The sequence below is a fragment of the Moschus berezovskii genome, chromosome 9, assembly GCF_049115385.1.
Source record: "Moschus berezovskii isolate FMDL1 chromosome 9, NW_MosBer_1.0, whole genome shotgun sequence".
NCBI classification, from domain to species: domain Eukaryota; kingdom Metazoa; phylum Chordata; class Mammalia; order Artiodactyla; family Moschidae; genus Moschus; species Moschus berezovskii.
In genome coordinates this window covers 60,517,185-60,542,410 of record NC_142468.1, presented here as the reverse complement: position 1 = coordinate 60,542,410, position 25,226 = coordinate 60,517,185, and the positions used below count along the sequence as shown (strand labels likewise).

The following is a 25,226-nucleotide window of genomic DNA, read 5'->3' as shown; positions in this document are numbered from 1 at the left end:
CAAGACACATACTAATCAAACTGACAAGGACTAAACACAAAGAAAGAACATTAAAAGCAGCAACAGAGAAGCAACAAGTAACATACAAAGGAAACCCCATACACTTAACAGCTGATCTTTCAGCAGAAACTCTGCAGGCCAGAAGGGAATAGTAGGATATATTTAAAGTACTGAAAGGGGAAAATCTACAACCAAGATTACTGTACCCAGCAAGGATCTCATTCAAAATTGATGGAGAAATAAAAAGCTTTCCAGACAAGCAAAAGTTAAGAGAATTCAATACCACCAAATCAGCTTTACAACAAATGTTAAAGGGACTTATATAGTCAAGAAATGCAAAAGAAGAAAAAAGATCTACAAAATCAACCCCAAACAATTAAGAAAATGGCAATAGGAACATATATATCGACAATGACTTTAAATGTAAATGGATTAAATGCTCCAACCAAAAGACACAGACTGGCTGAATGGATACAAAACCAAGACCCACATATATGCTGTCTACAAGAAACCCACTTCCGACTTAAAGACACATATAGACTGAAAGTGAGAGGATGGAAAAATATATTCCATGCAAATGGGAAGCAAAAGAAAGCTGGAGTAGCAATCCTCATATCAGACAAAATAGACCTTAAAATAAAGAAGATTACAAGAGATAAGGAAGGACACTACGTAATGATTAAGGGATCAATCCAAGAGGAAGATATAACAATTTTAAGTATCTATGCACCCAACATAGGAGCTCCTCAATACCTAAGACAAATATTAATAGACATAAAAGGAGAAACTGACAGTGACAATAATAGTAGGAGACTTTAACACCCCACTCACACCAATGGACAGATCATCAAAGCAGAAAATTAATAAGGAAACACAATCTTAAATGACACATTAGATGAGATGGATCTCACTGATATCTTCAGGACATTCTATCTAAATTCAGAAGAATACACTTTCTTCCCAAGTGCACACGGAACATTCTCCAGGATAGACCACATCTTGGGTCACAAATCAAACCTCAGTAAATTTAAGAAAATTGAAATCATATCAAGCATCTTCTCTGACCACAAGGCTATGAGACTAGATATTAATTATAAGAAAAAAACTGTAAGAAACACAAACACATGGAGATTAAACAACAAATTTCTAAATAACCAACAGGTTACCGAAGAAATCAAAAGGGAAATCAAAAAATTTCTGGAAACAAACAACAATGAAAACATGACAACTCAAAATCTATGGGATACAGCAAAAGCACTTCTAAGAGGGAAGTTTATAGCAATACAATCCCATCTCAAGAAACAAGAAAAACATTAAATAGCCAACCTAACTTTACACCTAAAACAACTGGAAAAGAAGAACAAAAAAATCCCCAAAATTAGTAGAAGGAAAGAAATCATAAAGATCCAAGCAGAAATAAATGAAAAAGAAATGAAAGAAACAATAGTAAAGATTAATAAAACTAAAAGCTGGCTCTTTGAGAAGATCAACAAAATTGAAAAACCTTTAGCCAGACTCATCAAGAAAAAAAGAGAGAAGAATCAAATCCACAAAATTAGAAATGAAAAAGGAGAGGTTAAAACATATAACACAGAAATACAAAGGATTATAAGACTATTATGAACAATATCGGAGAAGGCAATGGCAAGCCACTCCAGTACTCTTGCCTAGAAAATCCCATGGATGGAGGAGCCTGGTAGGCTGCAGTCCGTGGGGTTGCTAAGGGTCGGACACGACTGAGCGACTTCACTTTCACTTTTCACTTTCACACATTGGAGAAGGAAATGGCAACCCACTCCGGTGTTCTTGCCTGGAGAATCCCAGGGACGGGGGAGCCTGGTGGGCTTCCGTCTATGGGGTCACACAGAGTCGGACATGACTGAAGTGACTTGGCAGCATGAACAATATGGCAATAAAATGAATAACCTGGAAGAAATGGACAGATCCTTAGAAAAGTTCAATCTTCCAAGACTGAACCAGGAAGAAAAAGAAATTATGAAAAATCCAGTTACAAGCACTGAAACTGAAGCTGTGATCAAAAATCTCCTCCAAAACAAAATCCCCCAAAACAGGACCAATTGGCTTCACAGAAGAATTTTATCAAACATTTAGAGAAGACCTAATGCCTATCCTTCTAAACTCTTCCAAAAAATTGCAGAGGAAGGAACACTTCCAAACTCATTCTACAAGGCCACCATCACCCTGATACCAAAACCAGACAAAGACAACACAAAACAGGAGCTACAGGCCAGTATCACTGATGAACACAGATGCAAAAATCCTCAACAAAATTTTAGCACACAGAATTCAGCAACACATCAAAAAGCTCATACACCATGATCAAGCTGGGTTTATTCCATGAATGCAAGGATTCTTCAATACACGCAAATCAATCAATGTGATATACCATATTAACAAACTGAAAGATAAAAACCATATGATCATCTCAATAGATGCAGAAAAAGCCTTTGACAAAATTCAGCACCCATTTATGATTAAAACTCTTCAACAAATGGGCATAGAAGGAACCTATCTCAACATAGTAAAGGCCATATATGATAAGCCTACAGCAAACATAATTCTCAATAGTGAAAAACTGAAAGCATTCCCCCTAAGATCAGGAACAAGACAAGGGTGTCCATTTTCACCACTATTACTCAACATAGTTCTGGAAGTCCTAACTATAGCAATCAGAGAAGAAAAAGAAACAAAGGGAATCCAGACTGGAAAAGAAAAAGTAAAGCTCTCACTGTTTGCAGATGACATGATACTGTACGGAGAAAACCCTAAACATAGTATCAGAAAATTACTAGAGCTAATCAGTGAATTTAGCAAAGTTACAGGATACAACATCAATACACAGAAATCACTTGCATTTTTATATACTAACAATGAAAAATCAGAAAGAGAAATTAAGGAATCAATCCCATTCACCATTGCAACAAAAAAATCTAGGAATAAACTGACATAAGGAGACAAAATAACTGTACACAGAAAATTATAAGACACTGATGAAAGAAATCAAAGACAACATAAACAGATGGAGAGATAGTCCATGTTCCTGGGTAGGAAGAATCAATATTGTGAAAATGACTACACTACCAAATGCAATCTACAGATTCAATGCAATCCCTATCAAATTACCAATGGCATTTTTCACAGAACTAGAACAAAAATTTCACGATTCATATGGAAACACAAAAGACCCTGAATAGCCAAAGCAGTCTTGAGAAAGAAGAATGGACCTGGAGGAAACAATCTTCCTGACTTCAGATTATACTACAAAGCTACAGTCATCAAGACAGTATGGTACTGGCACAAAACAGAAATACAGACCAATGGAACAAGATAGAAAGCCCAGAAATAAACCCATGCACCTATGGGTACCTTATTTTTGACAAAGGAGGCAAGAATATACAATGGGGCAAAGACAGCCTCTTCAATAAATGGTAAAACTGGACAGCTACATGTAAAAGAATGAAATTAGAACTTCCTAATACCATACACAAAGATAAATTCAAAATGGATTAAAGAACTAAATGTAAGACCAGAACCTATAAAACTCTTAGAGGATAACATAGGCAGAACCCTCGATGACATAAATCAAAGCAAGATCCTCTGTGACCCAACTTCTAGAGTTCAGTTCAGTTCAGTCGCTCAGTCGTGTCCGACTCTCCGCGACCCCATGAATCACAGCACGCCAGGCCTCCCTGTCCATCACCAACTCCCGGAGTTCACTCAAACTCATGTCCACAGAGTTGGTGATGCCATCCAGCCATCTCATTCTCCGTCGTCCCCTTCTCCTCCTGCCCCCAACCTTTCCCAGCATCAGAGTCTTTTCCAGTGAGTCAACTCGTCACATGAGGTGGCCAAAGTATTGCAGTTTCAGCTTTAGCATCAATCCTTCCAGTGAACACCCAGGATCGATCTCCCTCAGAATGGACTGGTTGGATCTCCTTGTGGTACAAGGGACTCTCAAGAGTCTTCTCCAACACCACAGTTCAAAAGCACGTTCTAGAGTAACGGAAATAAAAACAAAAGTAAACAAGTGGGACCTGATTAAACTTAAAAGCTTTTGCACAGCAAAGAAACTATAAACAAAGTGAAAGATAACCCTGAGAATGGGAGAAAATAATAGCAAATGAAACAACTGACAAAGGATTAATTTCCAAAATATACAAGCAGCTCATACAACTCAATGCCAGAAAAAACAAACAACCCAATCAAAAAGTGGGAAAAAGACCTAAACAGACATTTCTCCAAAGAAGACAAACAGATGGCTAACAAACATATGAAAAGATGCTCAACATCGCTTATTAGTAGAGAAATACAAATCAAAACTACAATGAGATATCACCTCACACTGGTCAGAATGGCCCTCATCAAAAACTCTACCAACAATAAATGCTGGATAGGATGTGGAGAAAAGGGAATGCTCTTTTACTGTTGGTGGGAATGTAAATTGATACAGCTAATAAGGAAGACGGTATGGAGATTCCTTAAAAAACTAGGAATAAAACCACCATATGATCCAGCAATCTGACTCCTAGGCATATACCCCGAGGAAACCAAAATTGAAAAAGACACTTGTATCCCATTGTTCATTGCAGCACTAATTACAACAGCTAGAACATGGAAGCATATGTCCATTGACAGATGAATGGATAAAGAAGTTGTGGTTCAGTTCAGTTCAATTGTTCAGTCGTGCCGACTCTTTGCAACCCCATGAATCACAGCATGCCAGGCCTCCCTGTCCACCACCAACTCCCAGAGTTCACTCAAACTCATGTGCATCAAGTCGGTGATGCCATCCAGCCATCTCATTCTCTATCATCCCCTTCTCCTCCTGCCCCCAATCCCTCCCAGCATCAGGGTCTTTTCCAATGAGTCAACTCTTCGCGTGAGGTGGCCAAAGTATTGGAGTTTCAGCCTCAGCATCAGTCCTTCCAATGAATAACCAGGACTGGTCTCCTTTAGGATAGACTGGTTGTATCTCCTTGCAGTCCAAGGGACTCTCAAGAGTCTTCTCTAACACCACAATTCAAAAGCATCGATTCTTCGGCGATCAACTTTCTTCACAGTCCAACTCTCACATCCATACATGACCACGGGAAAAACCATAGCCTTGACTAGATGGACCTTTGTTAGCAAAGTAATGTCTCTGCTTTTTAATATGCTATCTAGGTTGGTCATAACTTTCCTTCCAAGGAGTAAGCATCTTTTAACTTCATGGCTGCAGTCAGCATCTGCAGTGATTTTGGAGCCCAAAAAAATAAAGTCTGACACCGTTTCCACTGTTTCCCCATCTATTTCCCATGAAGTGATGGGACCAGATGCCATGATCTTTGTTTTCTGAATGTTGAGCTTCAAGCCAACCTTTTCACTCTCCTCTTTCACTTTCATCAAGAGGCTTTTGAGTTCCTCTTCACTTTCTGCCATAAGGGTGGTGTCATCTGCATATCTGAGGTTATTGATATTTCTCCCGGCAATCTTGATTCCAGCTTGATAAAAAGGAACGCATTTGAGTCAGTTCTGATGAGGTGGATGAACTGAGAACCTGTTATATAGAGTGAAGTGAGTCAGAAAAAGAAAGATAAACATAGTATTTTAATGCATACAAACGGAATCTAGGAAAATGGTCCTGAAGAATTTATTTACAGGGCAGCAGTGGAGAAACAGACATAGAGGACAGACTTATGGACACGGGGAGAGGGGAGGAGAGGGTGAGATGTATGGAAAGAGTAACATGGAAACTTACATTACCTTATGTAAAATAGATAGCCAAAGGGAATTTGCTGTATGGCTCAGGTAACTCAAACAGGGGCTCTGTATCAATCTAGAGGGGTGGGATGGGGAGGGAGATGGGAGGGAGGTTCAAAAGGGAGGGGATAAACGAAGATCATGGCATCTGGTCCCATCACTTCATGGGAAATAGATGGGGAAACAGTGGAAACCGTGTCAGACTTTATTTTTTTGGGCTCCAAAATCACTGCGGATGCTGATTGCAGCCAGGAAATTAAAAGACGCTTACTCCTTGGAAGGAAAGTTATGACCAGCCTAGATAGCATATTAAAAAGCAGAGACATTACTTTGCCAACCAAGGTCCGTCTAGTCAAGGCTATGGTTTTTCCCGTGGTCATGTATGGATGTGAGAGTTGGACTGTGAAGAAAGCTGATCGCCGAAGAATTGATGCTTTTGAACTGTGGTGCTGGAGAAGACTCTTGAGAGTCCCTTGGACTGCAAGGAGATCCAACCAGTCCATTCCAGAGGAGATCAATCCTGGGTGTTCATTGGAAGGACTTATGCTAAAGCTGAAACTCCAATACTTTGGCCACCTCATGCGACAAGTTGACTCACTGGAAAAGACTCTGATGCTGGGAGCGATTGGGGGTAGGAGGAGACGGGGACGACAGAGAATGAGATGGCTGGATGGCATCACTGACTCGATGGACATGAGTTTGAGTGAACTCCGGGAGTTGGTGATGGACAGGGAGGCCTGGCGTGCTGTGGTTCATGGGGTCGCTAAGATTCGGACACGACTGAGCGACTGAACTGAACTGAACTGATGGCTGATTCATGTTGAAGTTTGACAGAAAACAACAAAATTCTGTAAAGCAATTATCCTTCAATAAAAAAAGAAAAAGAAAAAAAAAGGACTACCTTATTTATAATAGAGGAACATTATTCAATAGTATAGAAAGACTGATGCTGAAGCTGAAGCTCTAATACTTTGACCACATGATGCAAAGAGCTGACTCACTGGAAAAGACTCTGATGGTGGAAAGATTGAGGGCAAGAGGAGAAGGAGGCAACAGAGGATGAGATGGTTGAATGGCATCACTGACTCAATGGACATGAGTTTGAAAAAATTCCAGGAGATAGTGAAGGACAGGGAAGCCTGGCGTGCGGCAGTCCACAGGGTCACAAAGAGTAGGACACAACTGAGTGACTCAACAACAACAACAACAGACATATAATTTCCTTAAAGAGAGAACGAAGACTCCCAGGTGGCTCAGATGGTAAAGAGTCTGCCCGAAGTGTGGGAGACCCGGGTTCGATCCCTGAGTTGGGAAAATCCCCTGGAGAAGGAAATGGCAAGCCACTCCAGTATTCTTGCCTGGAAAATCCCATGGACGGAAGAACCTGGCAGGCTATATAGTCCATGGGGTCACAAAGAGTTGGACACAACTGAGAGACTTCAATTCAATTTAAAGAGAGAACAACAAGGTTAAGGTAAACTTTTATAGTTACAGTCATGGAATGTAGAAAAAACTGTGATTATACTTGTCTGAGGGCATGAGAGAGCCTCTAAAAAAGAGGTGTTAGTTGCACAGTCGTGTCTGACTCTTTGTGACCCCATGGACTGTAGCCCACCAGACTTTTCTGTCCATGGGATTTCCCAGGTAAGAGTACTGGAGTGGGTAGACCCAGGGATTGAACCTGGGTCTCCTGCATTTAAGGCAGATTCTTTACTATATGAGCCATCGGGGAAGCCCCAAAAGAGATAAAAGGTGTTTCCACACACAGCACACACAGAAGTAACTGAAAATAGGTCCTTGGATGTTCAGAATAATTAATATAGTTCTAAGAAATCAAAGTGTGTGAATCTGGTAATTTACTGAAGTGTTTGGGGATTTATTTTTCTGACTTTTGAGGGGGTTAGGCTGATGCTGGGAAAGGTTGGGGGCGGGAGGAGAAGGGGACGACGGAGAATGAGATGGCTGGATGGCGTCACCGACTCTGTGGACATGAGTTTGAGTGTACTCCGGGAGTTGGTGATGGACAGGGAGGCCTGGCGTGCTGTGATTCATGGGGTCGCGGAGAGTCGGACACGACTGAGCGACTGAACTGAACTGAGGCAAATAATCTCAAATACCCAGTATTCCAATTCTCCCAATTTATAATTCTCACATAAAGGGGAAGGGCCCACCACTTTGACACCCTAAGTAACTTTTTTGAACACCACAACGGTAACCTGCAAGTAACAGAACCACAGCACCATTGAAACTTAATAATATTGAACTCCAGTGAACTCCAGTAACAAAGTCAGGAAGAGTGGAAACTAAGGCAAAGAGGAGGCACAGCCACCATATTCCGGGACTTTGATAATGAAAATATTTCCTCCTCCTGCTTTTGGATTTTTCCATGTTTCCTATTTGTCATGAGCCAATCCTGGTAGAGCTTATCTGAGCTCTGCTTCAGACTTGGGTGATAGAGGTTACTGGGTAAGGGAGCAGTAGGAGTTCTGGAAGGTCAGTCTTGAGCAGTTTTTTCTTCCTCTCATCTCCACTTTGGCTTTTTATTTCCTGTGTCTCTGAAGGATGAGAGTCTCACATTTCTAGTCCTCTCATTCAAACAGTGAATAAATATCAGACTATAAAGAACTCTTACAACTCAACAATAAAAGAGAAGTTATCCAAATTAAAAGTGGGCAAAATCTCTAAAAATGATATGAAGCTAGCCAATAAACACATGGAAAGATGTTCAACATCTCTAGTCATTAGGGAATTGCAAGACAAAACCACAATGAGACACGTTTCCAACATCAGCTTGGATGGCTCTAGTCAAAAAGCCAGATATTAACACGTGTTGAGGATATGGAGAAACTGGAACCCTCATCCATTGCTGGTAGGAATGTAAGATGATGCAACCTCTTTGGAAAACAAGAATCAAGGATATGCTCCATGCTGGAAGCATTAACTTTATCTTTGGCTTGATAATTTTTAAAATTACTATAAAATATTTATGTGATTTGCCAACTAATACCAATATTTATTAATATGTTTTTACCTACATAATAGGACCTTATATCAAGTCAAACCTTTCCACAAAATTTCTATATGCAGTGACCAGAGCAACCATTCTTTGTTCAGGTGGAGAGGTACCACATTTGAATGGTAAGGGGATGGTAGTTATGCTCTGTATACTTGCTTATCATGTTTGTTAAAGCTAGCTTGGAAATTTAGTATTCATACAAGTATATATATTCTATATTTTTGTTCCACAAAGTAGAATGTACAGAAAATTTTATTAAATTCTGAATAATATTTTAGTTCCATAAATGGCAGATTTGCTTCCACAATGGTACAAGGTGCCCAGATAACAGGAGTTGAATGTAAACATGCAGCTTCTTCATACTGCATTGACTGTGTGCTGAAAGCTGTTTATCATATTTGCTTGCTAAGTCTTGGCCAGATGATTGATAGTCAATAAAATCAACAACTGCTTGTTAAAAGCACCATGGATTTATCTGTGCCATGTAAGATTTATTAGATTGAATGGAAGTCCAATTCTACATTTGAGTTTCTGTGAATAATGCGCTTGGATAACATTTCATAGATGTGGAGGGGGTGGCATAGCATAAGTGACACCATTTTATCAAGTTCATGAACTGGTGCATCTAGGTGATGGCATAAATATCAGTAGCATAATATAATGGACTACACACCTTTATACTAAAGTCAGCTGTTGATTGTTTGCATAAAAAATAGTAGATTATATTATAAAGTCATTTCCCTTCAGCTTTGAGTGAGTTATAACTGAATCTGTATATATTTGACCTTCTGAGCATTTGTTCCCTACCAGGTCAAAAAACCTGTTATGAAGACCTGCCTGGGGTAGAAAAACTGTTTAATCCCTCATTCACATTTACTTCTCTCTGCAACTGGTTTTGTTCAGAGACTAGATAATGTCTTAGACTGATGAACAGCACAGGTCAGAGTGGCATGGCCCTCTCACAGCTCTTCCTGGAATGTGGCAGAGTGTGATAAGTATTTGGTGTCAAACAGTTGCTTCTTAAAATGCAAGCTGCAAGCAAAGTAAGAGAAAAGAGAGGATGAAGAAAAAGCTCAATAAAGCTGAATAGATGCTATCTGGCTGGAAAGTCAGCTTCAATGAATAAATCAGTGGTAGATGAGGATTAACCATCCACGTGTATTAGCTAACGACAGAATGTGTATTCCCACACCAAAGCACAATGTTCAGCATTCTGCTTCCAAAGCTAATTCTCTAAGGAACAGTTCCTTCTTTGATCACAGCTATTAGTATAAAATGTGCAGTGCTGGTTCTATGCAAGGCTTATGGAAAACTATGTTATTTGGCTGGACTTTAAACCATTCTTAAACAATGGACTTTTCCAGGTCATATACTCCTTTTAATATTTATGGTAAAAGGCATGTCATATATTCCTGAATAGGAATATACTTTCTTAAAAATTTTTTTAATTGAAGGATAATTACTTTACAGAATTTTGTGGTTTTCCATCATACATCAACAAGAATCAGCCATAGGTACACCCATGTCCCCTCCCTCCCTAGCCTCCCTCCCATCTCCCTTCCCATCCCACCCTTCTAGATTGTCACAGAGCCCCTGTTTGTGTTCCCTGAGTCACACAGCGAATTCACACTGGCCATCTATTTTACATATGGTATCATAAATTTCCATGTTACTCTCTCCATACATCTCCCTTTCTCCCTCCTCTCCTCCCCCTACGTCCATAGATCTGTTCTCTATGTCTGTTTCTCCATTGCTGCCCTGCAAATAAATTCATCAGTGCCATCTTTCTATATTCCATATATATATATATATATATATATCAGTATACGATGTTTATATTTCTCTTTCTGACTTACTTTGGAGAGGGCAATGGCACCCCACTCCAGTACTCTTGCCTGGAAAATACCATGGACGGAGGAGCTTGGTAGGCTGCAGTCCATGGGGTCGCTAGGAGTTGGACACGACTGAGTGACTTCACTTTCACTTTCCACTTTCATGCATTAGAGAAGGAAATGGCAACCCACTCCAGTGTTCTTGCCTGGAGAATCCCAGGGATGGGGGAGCCTGGTGGGCTGCCGTCTATGGGGTCGCACAGAGTTGGACACGACTGAAGCAACTTAGCAGCAGCAGCAGTAGCTGACTTACTTTACCCTTATAATAGGCTCTAGGTTCATCCACCTCATTAGAACTGACTCAAATGTGTTCCTTTTTATGGCTGTGTGGTATTCCATTGTAATACGTACCACAGCTTCTTTATCCATTCATCTGTCAGTGGACATCTAGGTTGCTTCCATGTTCTCGCTATTGTAAATAGTGCTGCAGTGAATACTGAAGTACATGTGTCTTTTCCAGTTTTGGTTTCCTCAGGGTATATGCCTAGGAGTTGGATTGCTGGGTCATATGGTGGTTTTATTCCTAGCTTTTTAAGGAATCTCCATACCATCTTCCATAGTGGCTGTTTCAGTTTACATTCCCACCAGCAATGTAAGAGTGTTTCCTTTTCTCCACACCCTCTCCAGCATTTATGGTTTGTAGACTTTTTGATGATGGCCATTCCAACTGGTGTGAGGTGGTAAATACATTTATTTTTTTAAACCATCTCAGCAAAAGGTACAAAAAGAGTGAGTTTAAACTGAAAGTCAACGTGGAGTTACTGCTTACAGGTCTGAATGCATTTTTATGTTTCCCACAGGATAGACTTACAAATGTTTTAGATTTACAGAAATATGCTTAACATGCCAAAGAAACCTACTTCTTATTTTATATCACTTTTGCCTATAAATTTTAAGATGATTAGTTTATTAGAAGAGGACGGTGAATCCCTAGGTGAGCTGATAGAACTTTATTGCCTATCTGTTGCTTGCTTGGTTCTGACAAGAAGACAGAGGTATGCAGCACACTTCCGAGGATCTGGTCTAAGGAATACTCAACATACATGTCTCTCCCTTCCCTCCACCCTGTATTTTCCTCATTAAATTTATTTTGTCACAAGAAAACCTAGGAGACAAATCACTGTTAATTTCTCACTCATTTTCATACATGAGAACTAAAAGATCTCAGTTATTTGTTATGTCCTTGAATTTATAAGACCATAAATTGTGCTTTGCAGATCATATGTTTCCTGTGATTATCAGAAGGTAGGACAGAATAGCAGTTCCACACAGGAGCTGTGGAGTCAGACAGCCTGGATTCAAACTCTGGCTTTGCCTTTTAAAATCAGAATGACTTTATAACCTTTTTGTGCAGGAAGATATGTGAATCCTGAAGATTAAATGAAAAAGTGGCTGTAAAGGGCCCAGAACAGTAGCTGGCATGCAGTAGGTGCTCAGTATATTTTTAACAAAAAGTGTGAAATACAGGTTTTCAAATTTAATTCTTACTGTCAGGTTCATATGAGAAACTTAAAATATTGGGATATATATTGTGTGTGTGTTAGTCACTCATTCGTGTCTGACTCTTTGCAATCCCGGGGACTGTACCCGCTGGGCTCCTCTGGCCACGGAATTCTCCACGCAAGAATACTGGAATGGGTAGCCATTCCCTTCTCCAGGGGGATCTTCCTAACCAGGGGATCAAACCCAGGTCTCCTGCATTGCAGGCAGATTATTTCCCATCTGAGCCACCAGGGAAGCCAATTTATTTGCTAATCATTAATCTTCTGATTCTTTTTTCCCATCAAACAAACCTTCTAAAAACGTCTTCTGGGTATAGAAAGTGGGGCAAGGCTGTGGAGGCGGCCTCCCAGGAGTTGGGCCTGCCAAGCTTAGTGGGGTTGAGGTGACGATCTAGTCTAAGAAAATGGCGGAGGGAGGCCTGGTGGGCAGGGAGAGGGCTGGTGAGGAAGCTGGAAGGCCAGGAAGGTCAAGAAGGAAGAGGTAACTTAGATAGGCAGACAGGACCATGGCTGGATCTGCAACATAAACCAGAAAAGTTAAAAAAATGGCGAAGCCTGAGTCAAACAGAAGTGAAATGAAATGCCAACTTTGCTGGTGATGTCAAGTATATTCTGTGAATTCTGCTTGGGTTTTCTAGGTAACCTCACTCTGAGATAGTTCATACTTTAAGATAGGGACTCAGTTTCAGGTTAGGATAAAACTGCTGTGACAACATCTCAGTACAGTGTTTTTTTTCGCTTTGAGATATCTTTCGGGATGAATCAGACATGCTGTTGACAAAACCTAGAGGGTCTCTGATAATCTGGGTTCACTGATGGTGGCCATTTTATACTAACTTCTCTTCCAAGGTTAAAAATTGATCCTGAAGGTCACTGTGGTAATATTAGAAAGCTTGGGATGTAACAGGCAGTGTACTACTCTTTTGACACTTTGTTCTGATCTGGTGTCACAAAAGCAGAATTAGTTTTGACCTTTTAATATTGTCCTTTTTTTTTTTTTTTGCTTTGTAAAAGGACTCAAAACAATCTGTTTCTATTTATCACAATTATTTTTTGGGCTCCAAAATCACTGTGGATGCTGACTGCAGCCATGAAATTAAAAGACGCTTACTCCTTGGAAGGAAAGTTATGACCAACCTAGATAGCATATTAAAAAGCAGAGACATTACTTTGCCAACCAAGGTCCGTCTAGTCAAGGCCATGGTTTTTCCAGTGGTCATGTATGGATGTGAGAGTTGGACTGTGAAGAAAGCTGATCGCTGAAGAATTGATGCTTTTGAACTGTAGTGCTGGAGAAGACTCTTGAGAGTCCCTTGGACTGCAAGGAGATCCAACCAGTCCATTCTAGAGGAGATCAATCCTGGGTGTTCATTGGAAAGACTGATGCTCAAGCTGAAGCTACAATACTTTGGCCACCTCATGCGATGAGTTGACTCACTGGAAAAGACTCTGATGTTGGGAGGGACTGGGGGCAGGAGGAGAAGGGGACGACAGAGAATGAGATGGCTGGATGGCATCACCGACTCGATGGAGGTGTGTTTCAGTGAACTCCGGGAGTTGGTAATGGACAGGGAGGCCTGGCGTGCTGTGATTCATGGTGTTGCAAAGAGTCGGACACAACTGAGCAACTGAACTGAACTGAATGAAAAACCCAATCAAGCCAGTCATTTGGCATCATGTATATAAAACCTAGCAGTAGTCAGAAGTAAATCAAAGCAGTAATTTTAAATTATATTACATTAGTATTACTGATGTCCAAAATCATCTTTCAGTTATTTAAAACAGAAAGAGAAGCAACTTATAATAAATATATGTATATAAATACTATAAAATTTAAATTAATTGCTTTATCTCTTTGTCTTTGACTTTAATATTTAAAAAATAAGATAAATGTAACTTTTAATATTTTATCAAAAGGTTTAACATAAAATTTAAGGATAGGCTGAGTAGGGACATTTATCCACAGGCTGGAGTTTTAGAGTAGTTTACTCTGCACACATAAGAAATGAAGAAAACCGACCTCCTTACTGACTTATTGGCTAGTCACTGCCTAGAATGGTGTTTCCCAAACTTGTGTTGAAGCAAAAAGAACTTCTACAACCTAAATGTTCATCAATAGATGAATGGATAAAGCAAATGAGATATAGATGCATTTATATAATCACAACTCTGTTGCTCCACTTTTAAAGCATCTCAAGCGATTAGTTCTGTAGTTAAAATGCTGAAGATCCAGGGAGAGCATACAATGGGATATTATTCATGATCCTCAGATATAATTGTTTATATGTGATAAATCTCAGTTGCAAGTGGCAGAAAACCAATACAAACGAGCTAAGCAGAAAGAAGGGGGAGGTTTGTTGATTGACAAAACTGGAAAGGCAGGAGTGGGTAGCTGGCCTTGGTTATGAAGGCTTCCAGAGGTTCAAATAGTGTTTTCCGAATTCTCTGTTTCTTCCTGCTGTATCTCTGTGGGTTGCCTTACTTTCTTCTACTAATATAGGAGGAAGAGGAAGAGGCAGGGATACGGATAGCTCCTGTCTTCTAGTTGCAACAAGTCAGAGGAAAGCAAGGCTTTTCTGTCCCTGACTCTATTATCTATATATGGTATCTATAAATCTCAGAAAAGGATTCTCACTGGATGGGCTCATGTCGTATGCTCACCCTTTGAATTATCAATTGGCCAGAGGGGTAGGGTGTGACGGCTTGCCAGGCCTATGTGACATGCTTTCCCACTTGGCCGGGTAAGGCAGAGTCCTGGATTGGCAGCCTCACAGAGTCACAAGGACTAGGCTGAGGCAGGAATTGATGGTGAGGAGAAGCACTTAACTAAGGAAGAAGAACACTACTGTTATGAGACCCAAATATAAAAATCACAAAACACTAAATTCCATGGTTACCATAAGTTCTTCTTTTCTTCTAAACAGATGGAATTATTAAATGAAACTAAACAGTTCCTTATACTCTCAACCCAACCACGTACTTTAAAAGAGACACCTGAAGTGAATGAAAAATCATATTTTTGCACCTTTTACCATCCTCCTTGCACTCATGACTCCTCAGGGCCAGGACTAGGGTGAGGGGAGTGAGGCACTTTCCTCAGGTGTGGAATTGAAAGGGGTGCCAAAACCTCAGTAGTCAACATAAATAATATTTTAATGTGATATTTTTTAAAAATAAAAATGAATGCCAAAAAACCTGTGATGAACAAAAGACCAAAATCTTAAAGACAGGATCAATACTACTGATTTTCCTTTTTGACTTAGGCTCCAGTATGGCTCAGCATGGCACTGTCATTGATCAACATTTAAAATGTTGATATTCTGCTCATCGTGAATTGTTTTGCATTCATTTTGTTTTTTAAGATACTGCTTTACAGGACTTCCCTGGTGGTCCAGTGGCTAAGGCTCTGTGCTCCCAATGCAGGGGGCCCGGATTCAATCCCTGGTCAGGGAACCAGATCACACATGTCACAGAGAAGAGTTCTTAGGCTGCAACTAAAGATTCCCCGTTCCACAACTAAGACCTGGTACAGCCAAATAAATAATTGCTTTTTTAAAAAAAGAAACAAAGATATCGCCTTACAACATTTTTATCCTGATTACTGAGGTTTTGGCACTCCCTTATGTTTTTCATCCAAGGTGAGTGCCTTACTTGTCTCATTCATGTCTTCTGCACCCACCTCACCAAAGGGATAGGCAGTCATCAGCAAACCCTTCACTCAAGCTGAGTCAAACACATTCTTTCTCTAAACTTGAAAATGTGGCCAAAGAGACACAGAGACACTAGTCTGATGAGAGTGGACACTTGAACTGAAAGTGATGCTGCATTGGAGCTGAAGGAGTCATGTTGGGTCTTGCGCAGGCCAAGGAATCTCATTCAGAGCGAGAAGTGGGCATGAGAGAATTAGGCATGTGCCATGTTGTATTATTTGTTCAAAATATTTTCTGCCCTCTTCTACAAGGCCCTTCTCTGGTGTCTCTCTATTGGAAGAGTGAATTTCCTACAGCATGGATGTCAGTCTTGGCCACATGGTTTGTTTTAGCCAATGGAATGTAAGCAGAAGTGACATGCCATGCCTGAATAGAAACTTTAAGTGCCATTGAGTGGATCTGCTTTGCTTCCTTCTCTCTGCCATAAGGCTGGCATGTTCCAAACATGTTTTTTTTAAGCCTAAGTTCAAGAAGTTGAACTTGAAGCTGTGCATCTGAAAAAAATGAGTCATATCACTTATCATTTTAGCTTTGTAATTGAAAAACAAAATACCTTTGTTTATACACAAATAAATCTTTGTGTAGTGTTCTTGTTCCTTGGGTTTAATTCAACTGACTATTCTATCAGGGCCCATTAGGATCTGGTTCACTCTCTGAGACCATCTTTAAGAATAGTCTTTAGAGTGCACCCTGTGCTCTTTCAGGAGCAATCAAAGTATCCCAAGTTGGGGGACAGGATTTCTATGCAGTAACAGCTCAGAGCTTCCCTGGTGGCTCAGATGATAGGTAATATTCCTGCAATGTGGGAGACCCGGCTTCAGTCCCTGGGTCAGGGAAGATCCCCCTGGAGAAGGGAACGACTACCCACTCCAGAATTCTTGCCTGGAGAATTCCATGGACAGAGGAGCCTGGCAGGCTACAGTCCATGGGGTCACAAAGAATGGGACACAACTTGGTGACTAACACATATACATATACACAACAACAGTTGACTAATGAGACAATATCTTCTGTTTTATGCAAAAACTTTCTATTTTGGCAAACTAAATTTACTAAGTTACAAACATTATTTTTTCAAAATACTGTCATAAATATAGTTTTTTAGCTGCTTTACATCCTGTGGGTAGGAAGCACAGAGAGGTTATAGATTTGCCTAAAGTTACCAGCAGGTAAGTGGAAAAATCAGGTCTGGAAGCCAGAACTTCATCTGTTTCTGTTTTTGCCTCAGTACAATGAGAAACAATTTACTCCTCTGTAACATTCACCTTAATGTTTGTAAGAATGTTTACGTTGTTCACAGAATGTTCTCATTATACTTGAAGTAAATTTTTTAAAATTTAAAAACGTAGACATATGTTACCTGTTGCATTTATCATAGGAACATCCAGGTTATACTGTGTTTACTGCTGATGTATATATCTAACTGAACACCACTTTAGTTACATTAAATAACACATTCATCATGCAAATATTTGATGAGATGCCACCACACTACAAAGTAGGTATTTCTTTCCCAGAATGCCTTGAAGATGAATGCATGATAGCTGATGGTTTAAAATGCTTAAATTACAAATCTTTATTTAAGAAAAAGAAGCTAAGAGAGAAATAACATTTGAGCCAAGACTGAGAATGAACAGTGATTAGGGTAGAAAGGAAAAGAAAATTCTTGCTCAACAGTAAAAACACGAAAGAATTTACAAATATATTACTGATTCAGTGATTGATAAAATACATCAGGAATTCAAGAATAATGTTAGATTTAGAAATATGAAATTTTGCTAAAATTACAAAGTAATAATAATGGTTCCAATTGCCTATATTAAACTACCTACAAAATCTTGCTTTGTGTGCACAGCATTTTTTTATACCAACCTAAGTTAGATAAGGAATAGAGAAAGTACTGATACTAAATAAAAAATGTCACCAGATATTTTTCCTACAAGGACACTTCCTGTATTATTATTTTTCATGGATCTTGAAGGCCATAGATATCTGAAAAGTAGATCAATTTAGTCAATTGACAACTAATGAGTTTCAACTAGTTGTTTCTAAAAGCATTTAAAAGATAAACTTCAGCCATTTTGTCTTGTTTCCTGAGGGAAACACTTATTCACACAGTTTTGTCACTGGAAATGACTAAATATTAATGACAACTTTCAGATCTAGTGATAACCTGTGCTGATAACTAACTGTCCAAATTTGGGAGAACTACTTAGTATAGTTCTTTGCTCTCCTATATTCTGAAGGACTTAGGAGTTCTGGCTCATGAGTTTTTGTGATGATGGAAGATAGACTATATGAGAAAATCAAATGTTAACACATTAACTATCTTATTAAGCAGACATGGTGAGGGAATAATGTTTGTTGTTCATCTAACAGTTGATAAATGAATGTTAAAATCTGTCATCCTCTTGCCTTATATTTCTTGGCAGTTTAATTATTGTGATATTGACAGAACAAAAACTGTATTTACTATTTTGAAGAAATATACAAAAGATCAGAGAAGAAATTTTTTTTTTAAATGAACCAATATTCCCTTCCTAGTCTACTTAAGTCATGTCTTAAGGGCTTTACGTTATTCTTTTTTAGCAGACATCCAAATTTCAACTCTTGTCTACACCACAATGTCTATTCACAGCCTCCATTACTGATAAATGATTAAACATTTCAAATCTACATGGGGCTTGATGAAGATTTAAAGGCTGCTTTGGTCTTAATGGATAAAGTATAGGTTCTTCTTCACAGAAAAATAATGCTGTGGTTTGACCATCCTAATTAGTGTATGCCTGTAAGTCCTTTTTCCCAGACAGGGTGATTAATTTCTTAGCCCCAACGATATGGTAATTTATAGGGTAATTCAACATAGGCTATAGTTAGCAGTTTTGGAGTGAAATCATAATAGGAATAAAACATTGGCCATGAATAAAAGTTTTGAAAACCTTCAAAATTAAACATCATTTAAACAATTTAAATTGAAATGTTTAAAAAGTGGCAGGTGTCTGGGGTGGGGCGGAGCTAAAATTTGTGCTGAACTGTCTCCATCAGTACTAATACAGTTCAGCAGGCTATATGTGAGAACACAAACAACTGTAAACACGGATCACATTCAGTCAATACTGAGCTGAGCTCCCTGACTGCTGAAAATGGTGATGCTTTATTTTTTTCTTGCTTTAAATAAATTATCAATATTTACCCCTTAACCTTTCTCAAAGGCTAGCTTTTCTGGTCTCCAGGGAGTGCCAAGAAACCCTGAGTGGGGGGGGGGGCCCACAGCTGATGCCTGAAGACCATCTTTACTGCCCTGCCTCATTCTTGAGCTTGCAACTCAATGGTGTAAAGAAAACCTCCTTATAACAGTCCTGAACCCCTGCCGTGACCTTTGCACCTTTGTGGATTTTTTAAAAAAGTAAAAGTCAGATTCATATATATCTCAAAGAGTGGTTCTCTTCCTCCTAATTAGTGTGGGCAACATTATAAAGATCTCTTTCTTCCTAAAGCTTATTTGTGTGTGTGTGTTGGGGGAGCAATAGATAAACACAAAAGTAACATGTTAATTAAAATATATAGCATGCCAGTTAGTGGTAAGTACTACTGGGAAAAATAAAGCAGAGAGGGAACTAAAGGAATCAGAAAGGTGTCATTGCAAGGGTGACATCTGAGCAATGATCTGAAGGAGGCAAGAGAATGAACTATTAAGATACAGGGTATTTGGTCTGGAGCTGAAGGAATATCAGATGCAAAGGCCCTGGGGTCAGGGGGGCCTGGTGTTTGTGGAGGAACAGCAAGAGGGACAGCTGGCTCAAGCAGAGGGAGTGGGAGGAAATAAGGTCGGTGAGGCCAAAGGAAACAGGTCATGTGAGGTCCTGGCGGACCTTCCTAAGGACTGTCTAAGAAATGTGGGGGCAACGGAAGGACTTTGAACAGGGGAGTGGCATGACCTAACAAGTTGTTAAAGGCTCTGTTCTTGAGGCTAGCTTTGGCGGCGGTGCCATCAAAAGACATCAGAAAGAAAATTTGGTAACAGGTGTCTCAAAGTTTGCACAGACAACTACTGATAAAGGAAAACGGTTGAACTCTGGACAAACGGGTGTCAACAGGAGGGGTTACCCTGAGAAACTGGAAGATGCACCTGCCTAGTTTTCAGGCCGCGACCGCGCAGAAACCTCCAGTCCTGCTCCTCCAGCCCATGTCCTCTCCGCGAGGGCCTTCTGGCCGTGTTGCCATGGCGACTACAGGGTTTCCCCCCGCCCCTTCTTCCACCCTACTCCCCACTCATATACCTCCTGAGCGCAAAGCACCCGGATCCGCATCCTTCCAGCGCGGACGCTGGGTTTGGGCCAGCGCCTACTTATCAGTATTCCGCTCGCGGCGTGTTCCCCGCCCCCGCCGCGACTGCAGGCGCCAGCCTATTCAGCAGCTCGGCACCCAGCGGTCCGCGCCACCCAACCGCCCCCACCTGCTCCTCGGGGATCACGGCCGGAGCCCCACACCGGCTCTGCCCTGGAGCGTCCCTGAGATCAGCCGCGGGTCGGCCCAGTAACTCATCGCTTTTCCACGCGCTGGTGGCGGCCCAGAGTTGCACATCTGCGGCGGGGAGGGGGCGCCCTGCGCCTGGTTCGCCGTCAGCGTGCCCGGGGAGACCCGCTCTACGCATCCCCGAAACAACTCTCTGGAGACGTTCAACTCCCCTGTGCGCCGTTTAAGGTCCCCCCTGCGCTTCCTGCAATGCACCAGACGGGGGAAGCAGATATCGGAGGCACCTGCATTGCACCCCGTTGGGATGCACTGTGCGCAAAAGAAGGGGCGGGAGTGTCATCTGCTGCAAAACTGGAGGATCGGAGGCGCGGGGAGTTAGGGGTGGGTTTTCTTAGGACTTACCTTGTGCAGTTTCCACATGGCCCCTAGAGCCTTGACTTCGTGGCTGGAGTGTTTGCCTTCCTCCAAGCACTGGTAGCACACGGGCATCTTGCACTGCACGCAGTACATGCTGTGGTTCTCCAGCTCGTGGTCTGTGCAGGTGGAGACCTTTCGTGGGCTTAGCCGCCGGCTCACGCGGCCCTGGGCCGGGGGTACCAGGCGATGCTTGGCCAGAGGACCCCGGGGCGGGTGGCAGCGCAGGCGGCACGGGTCACAGTAGAAGACATCGCACTGTTCACACATGACGGTGGCTTCCTTGGGTGCCTTCTCGCAGAGCTGGCATTTAAGGGCAGCCGCTTTGCTCTGCTGGTAACGGTCAATTACCCCTTCCAGGACGCGGTTCTTGGGGAAACCGCGGAGCCCCCGGTCATCCAAGATGAGGCTGCGGTGGCACTGGGGGCAGGTGATACAGGAGTTGCGGGGCACAGAGGCCAAGGCCGGTGACAGGTGGGTGGCCGGTGGCGGCATAGCCGGGGGGAACACACGGACGCCGTTGGGGGACTTCTGGCACGGTGTAGTAGGGGCGCTGGCGAACCCCCCGTAGGAGCCATAGCCGCTGTCCGCCTCGCTGTACAGGCTCATCTTGTCCAGATCCAGATAGTCATAATCAGAGACCCCGGAGCCCGAGGCCCGTCGGCTCTGGGGGGACTCTGACTCCGGGGTCTGTACCAGGATGTTGCGGGCGCACGCCTGACATATATTGTGAGAGCAGGGTAAGATGATGGGCTCGCGATAGAAGGAGCCGCACACGGGGCATTTTAACTCTTCTTCCATCTCTTCCATGGGGACCGGGCTGGGAGCGAAGCAGCTGCGGCTGCAACGGGCGCCTGAGCTGACGAGGTGGCCTGCTGGCCTGTCGTGTCCAGCACCTTGGCCAGCAGTGGCGGCGGTGGTTTTGGCAGTGGCGCCTTCCCGCGTCGCTTAGGCGCCGACTCCCTGCGAGGCGCTCTCTCTGTGAGCCACCGAACCTCAGCGCTCGGAGCCAGCCTGGGACCGCCCCCTCCTCGCCCCCTAGTCCCGCCCCAGCCTGTAAACGGCGGCCGATTGGACGGAGAGCGAGAGAGCGAAGCTCTTATTGGCCACATGCTCCATCCTTCTCCTCTCCTCTGCAGGTCACAGGGGGTTTGGTGGAGGATTCTGAGGATGAGGGGAGTCTTCCCTCCCGGCTGTATGATCTCGGGAGGCGGCCGGCATGCGGAGGCGAAGGGACCGGGAACGAGGAATTAGGCGGGATGACTCATCCCTCGCCCCGCTTCCTTCCGACCTCCGGCTCAGTCGCCCGAGAACGGAGCGTGAGAAACCCCTCCTCGCAGCGAGGGGGCAGGCGGAGGGGTTGGTGCCTATCGCCGGCGTTTGCGTTTGGCTTGCAGCTATGGTCTCCGCGCCGACCTCCCCTCGGCGTGTGCTGCACCACAGAGGAGACCGCCCTTCTCCTTCCGCCGCTGGCGCCTCACCCGGACCTCGGTTTCTGTACCGCAGCGGGGACTTTCTCCCCAGCTGAGGAACCCGCGGAAGCCGGTCCCTGCGCTCCAGCTTCCGGGGACCCGATGGTGCAGGCCGTGACCCTTGGCAGGAGTCAACTCTTCTTTGTCTTCCTTCTGTCCCAGTTCCTGCTGTCTAAAAGGAGACAATATCGATTTCCTAGTGTTGCTGCGTGACTTAAACTAGGGACCCACGTAAAGCTCAGTATACTAGTTAAAATCTATGGCCCCTTCATTTCACGCTTTCAGTACCAACGGCCCAGAGGCTTCTTACCGTGTGATGTGAATGTGTCCCTATATCCCCACTTCAGTCCCCGTTCCAGTGTGTCCCTATATCCCCACTTCAGTCCCCGTTCCCTCAAAGCCTTCCTCTCACCAGGCTGTCAGCACCTGGCTGAGCTTCCACAAGAGCAGCAGAATCTTTGGTTCAGCTGAGGCAGGATTGGGTTGCTTATTTCTGAGTGCCCACAGTTCAGTAAATGGATCGCTGTGTCACTGAAGAGTCTCATTGTGTGACACCAAATAGCTTCTACCACAGCTTCCGGGATGGTGGGTTCTTCCTGTTTCTTCCAGTGAAGTGCATGAGGTGATGGTGATGGGGGTGGGGGGTGCAGGGAGTTCTAGTGCCAGTCCTTAAATATTAAGCACTCTTCTCTCTCTCCCCGGTCATCGCTGGAGATAACTGGTCCTGTCCCTTGCTTGCAGAACTGCTGATTTGATGATGGAGGAAAAAAAAAAAAAAATCCAAAAACACCCCCAAATCCACCTTTAGGTTAAGTGACATGGTGATATGCTGAGGTAGTAACTTATTTCAAGTAGCACATGGCTGCCTTTTGCTGAATGATTCGTGAAGTAAATGACAAAATTTCTTTCCAAGTTTTAACAAATCTTTCAATTTTCCATCTTCCAAAAAGATGACTTGATTGTAGCTCATTTAAACCACTCTACTGTGCAGGGGGGAAAAAGAGGAGTTTTTAATAACCCTGCCCCTGGGGAAATAGTCCAATAAACTAGGTTATCTTTCCAACACCTTTCTTCAATTGCAATAAAAAGAGCACCTGATCATTGTTTGGGGGAAAAAAGTTCTCATTGTTATTTAAAGTTGGAAGGAAAGTTATGACCAGCCTAGATAGCATATTAAAAAGCAGAGACATTACTTTGCCAACCAAGGTCCGTCTAGTCAAGGCTATGGTTTTTCCCGTGGTCATATATGGATGTGAGAGTTGGACTGTGAAGAAAGCTGATCGCCGAAGAATTGATGCTTTTAAACTGTGGTGCTGGAGAAGACTCTTGAGAGTCCCTTGGACTGCAAGGAGATCCAACCAGTCCATTCTAAAGGAGATCAATCCTGGGTGTTCATTGGAAGGACTTATGCTAAAGCTGAAACTCCAGTACTTTGGCCACCTCACGCGATGAGTTGACTCATTGGAAAAGACTGATGCTGGGAGCGATTGGGGGCAGGAGGAGACGGGGACGACCGAGAATGAGGTGGCTGGATGGCATCACCGACTCGATGGACATGAGTTTAAGGGAACTCTGGGAGTTGGTGATGGACAGGGAGGCCTGGCATGCTGTGGTTCATGGGGTTGCTAAGAGTCGGACACGACTGAGCGACTGAACTGAACTACAAATGCTATGTGATTTTTTTTATTGGAGTATAGTTGATTTCTATGTGATTTATTTTTAGCTTTTAATTAGTTGAGTCCAGAGCATCCAAAGGCCTACTTACTCTGTTTACAGACATTGAACCATTTTCATGTGAGTTTGGAACATTATCTATTTGCAGGATACATCTAATTTATAAATCCCAAGAGAATTTGCTAATAACAAGCAGTTGAAAGTGAAAGTGAAATCGCTCAGTCGTGTCCACCATGGACAGTGACCTCCCAGGCTCCGCGGTCCATGGGATTTTCCAGGCAAGAATACTGGAGTGGGCTGCCATTTCCTTCTCCAGGGGATCTTCTCAACCCAGGGATTGAACTCGGGTCTCCTGCATTGCAGACAGAGGCTTTACCATCTGAGCTACTAGGGAAGGAGTGATTAGTAAATTGTTAGAAAGGAGTGTTAGTGCCACTCATAATTAACAGCCCTTCAAATGGCTTTTATATGCATTTGGTCAATTGTAGCAGCCTCCTGTGGTCATGTATGGATGTGAGAGTTGGACTGTGAAGAAAGCTGATCGCCAAAGAATTGATGCTTTTGAATTGTGGTGCTGGAGAAGGCTCTTAAGAGTCCCTTATACTGCAAGGAGATCCAACCAGTCCATTCTAAAGGAGATCAATCCAGGGTGTTCATTGGAAGGACTGATGCTAAAGCTGAAACTCCAATACTTTGGCCACCTCATGCGACGAGTTGACTCACTGGAAAAGACTCTGATGCTGGGAAAGGTTGGGGGTGGGAGGAGAAGGGGACGACAGAGAATGAAATGGCTGGATGGCATCACCAACTCTGTGGATATGAGTTTGAGTGAACTGCGGGAGTTGGTGATGGACAGGGAGGCCTGGCGTGCTGTGATTCATGGGGTCGCGGAGAGTCGGACACAACTGAGCGACTGAACTGAACTGAACTGAACTGAGCAGCCTTAGCCCAGTGCTTCTGACATTTCAAGGTAAGCAGCTGTTACTCTTTTTATGAGTTTGAACTTTCTTATCACAGATCACCATTTGCTACCCATTGAATATATCTCAGATGGTGGTATCAGGTGGTATGGCCCTTGGCAGGGCCTTCATGATTGGGATTAGTGCTCTTAAAAAAGTAGCCCAAGAGAGCTCCCTTGCCCACTCCCATCTGGTGGGAAGCAGATCTTCACCAGTTACCAAATATGCCAATACCTTGATCTTGTACTTCCCAGTCTTCAGACCTGTGAGAGATATATATGAAATATATCAAGATTTCATTGCTAGAAATATTGATTATGTATCATTGATTTGTTAGGTCTATTTGGTCAG

General features: G+C 42.6%; 1 protein-coding gene across 6 annotated transcripts in view; it reads right to left on the bottom strand.

The window, feature by feature from the left end:
- TRIM9 (tripartite motif containing 9) overlaps positions 1-22,287 on the bottom strand; it is a 115,391-nt gene extending 93,104 nt beyond the window's left edge. For all 6 annotated transcript variants that reach the window (XM_088839722.1, XM_088839724.1, XM_055435423.2 and 3 more), the window contains exon 1: positions 20,759-22,287. In XM_088839722.1, coding sequence (XP_088695848.1) covers positions 20,759-21,580 — 822 coding nt within the window. In that variant the 5' untranslated portion in view covers positions 21,581-22,287. The remainder of the gene's footprint in view (positions 1-20,758) is intronic.
- Positions 22,288-25,226: the final 2,939 nt, after the last annotated feature.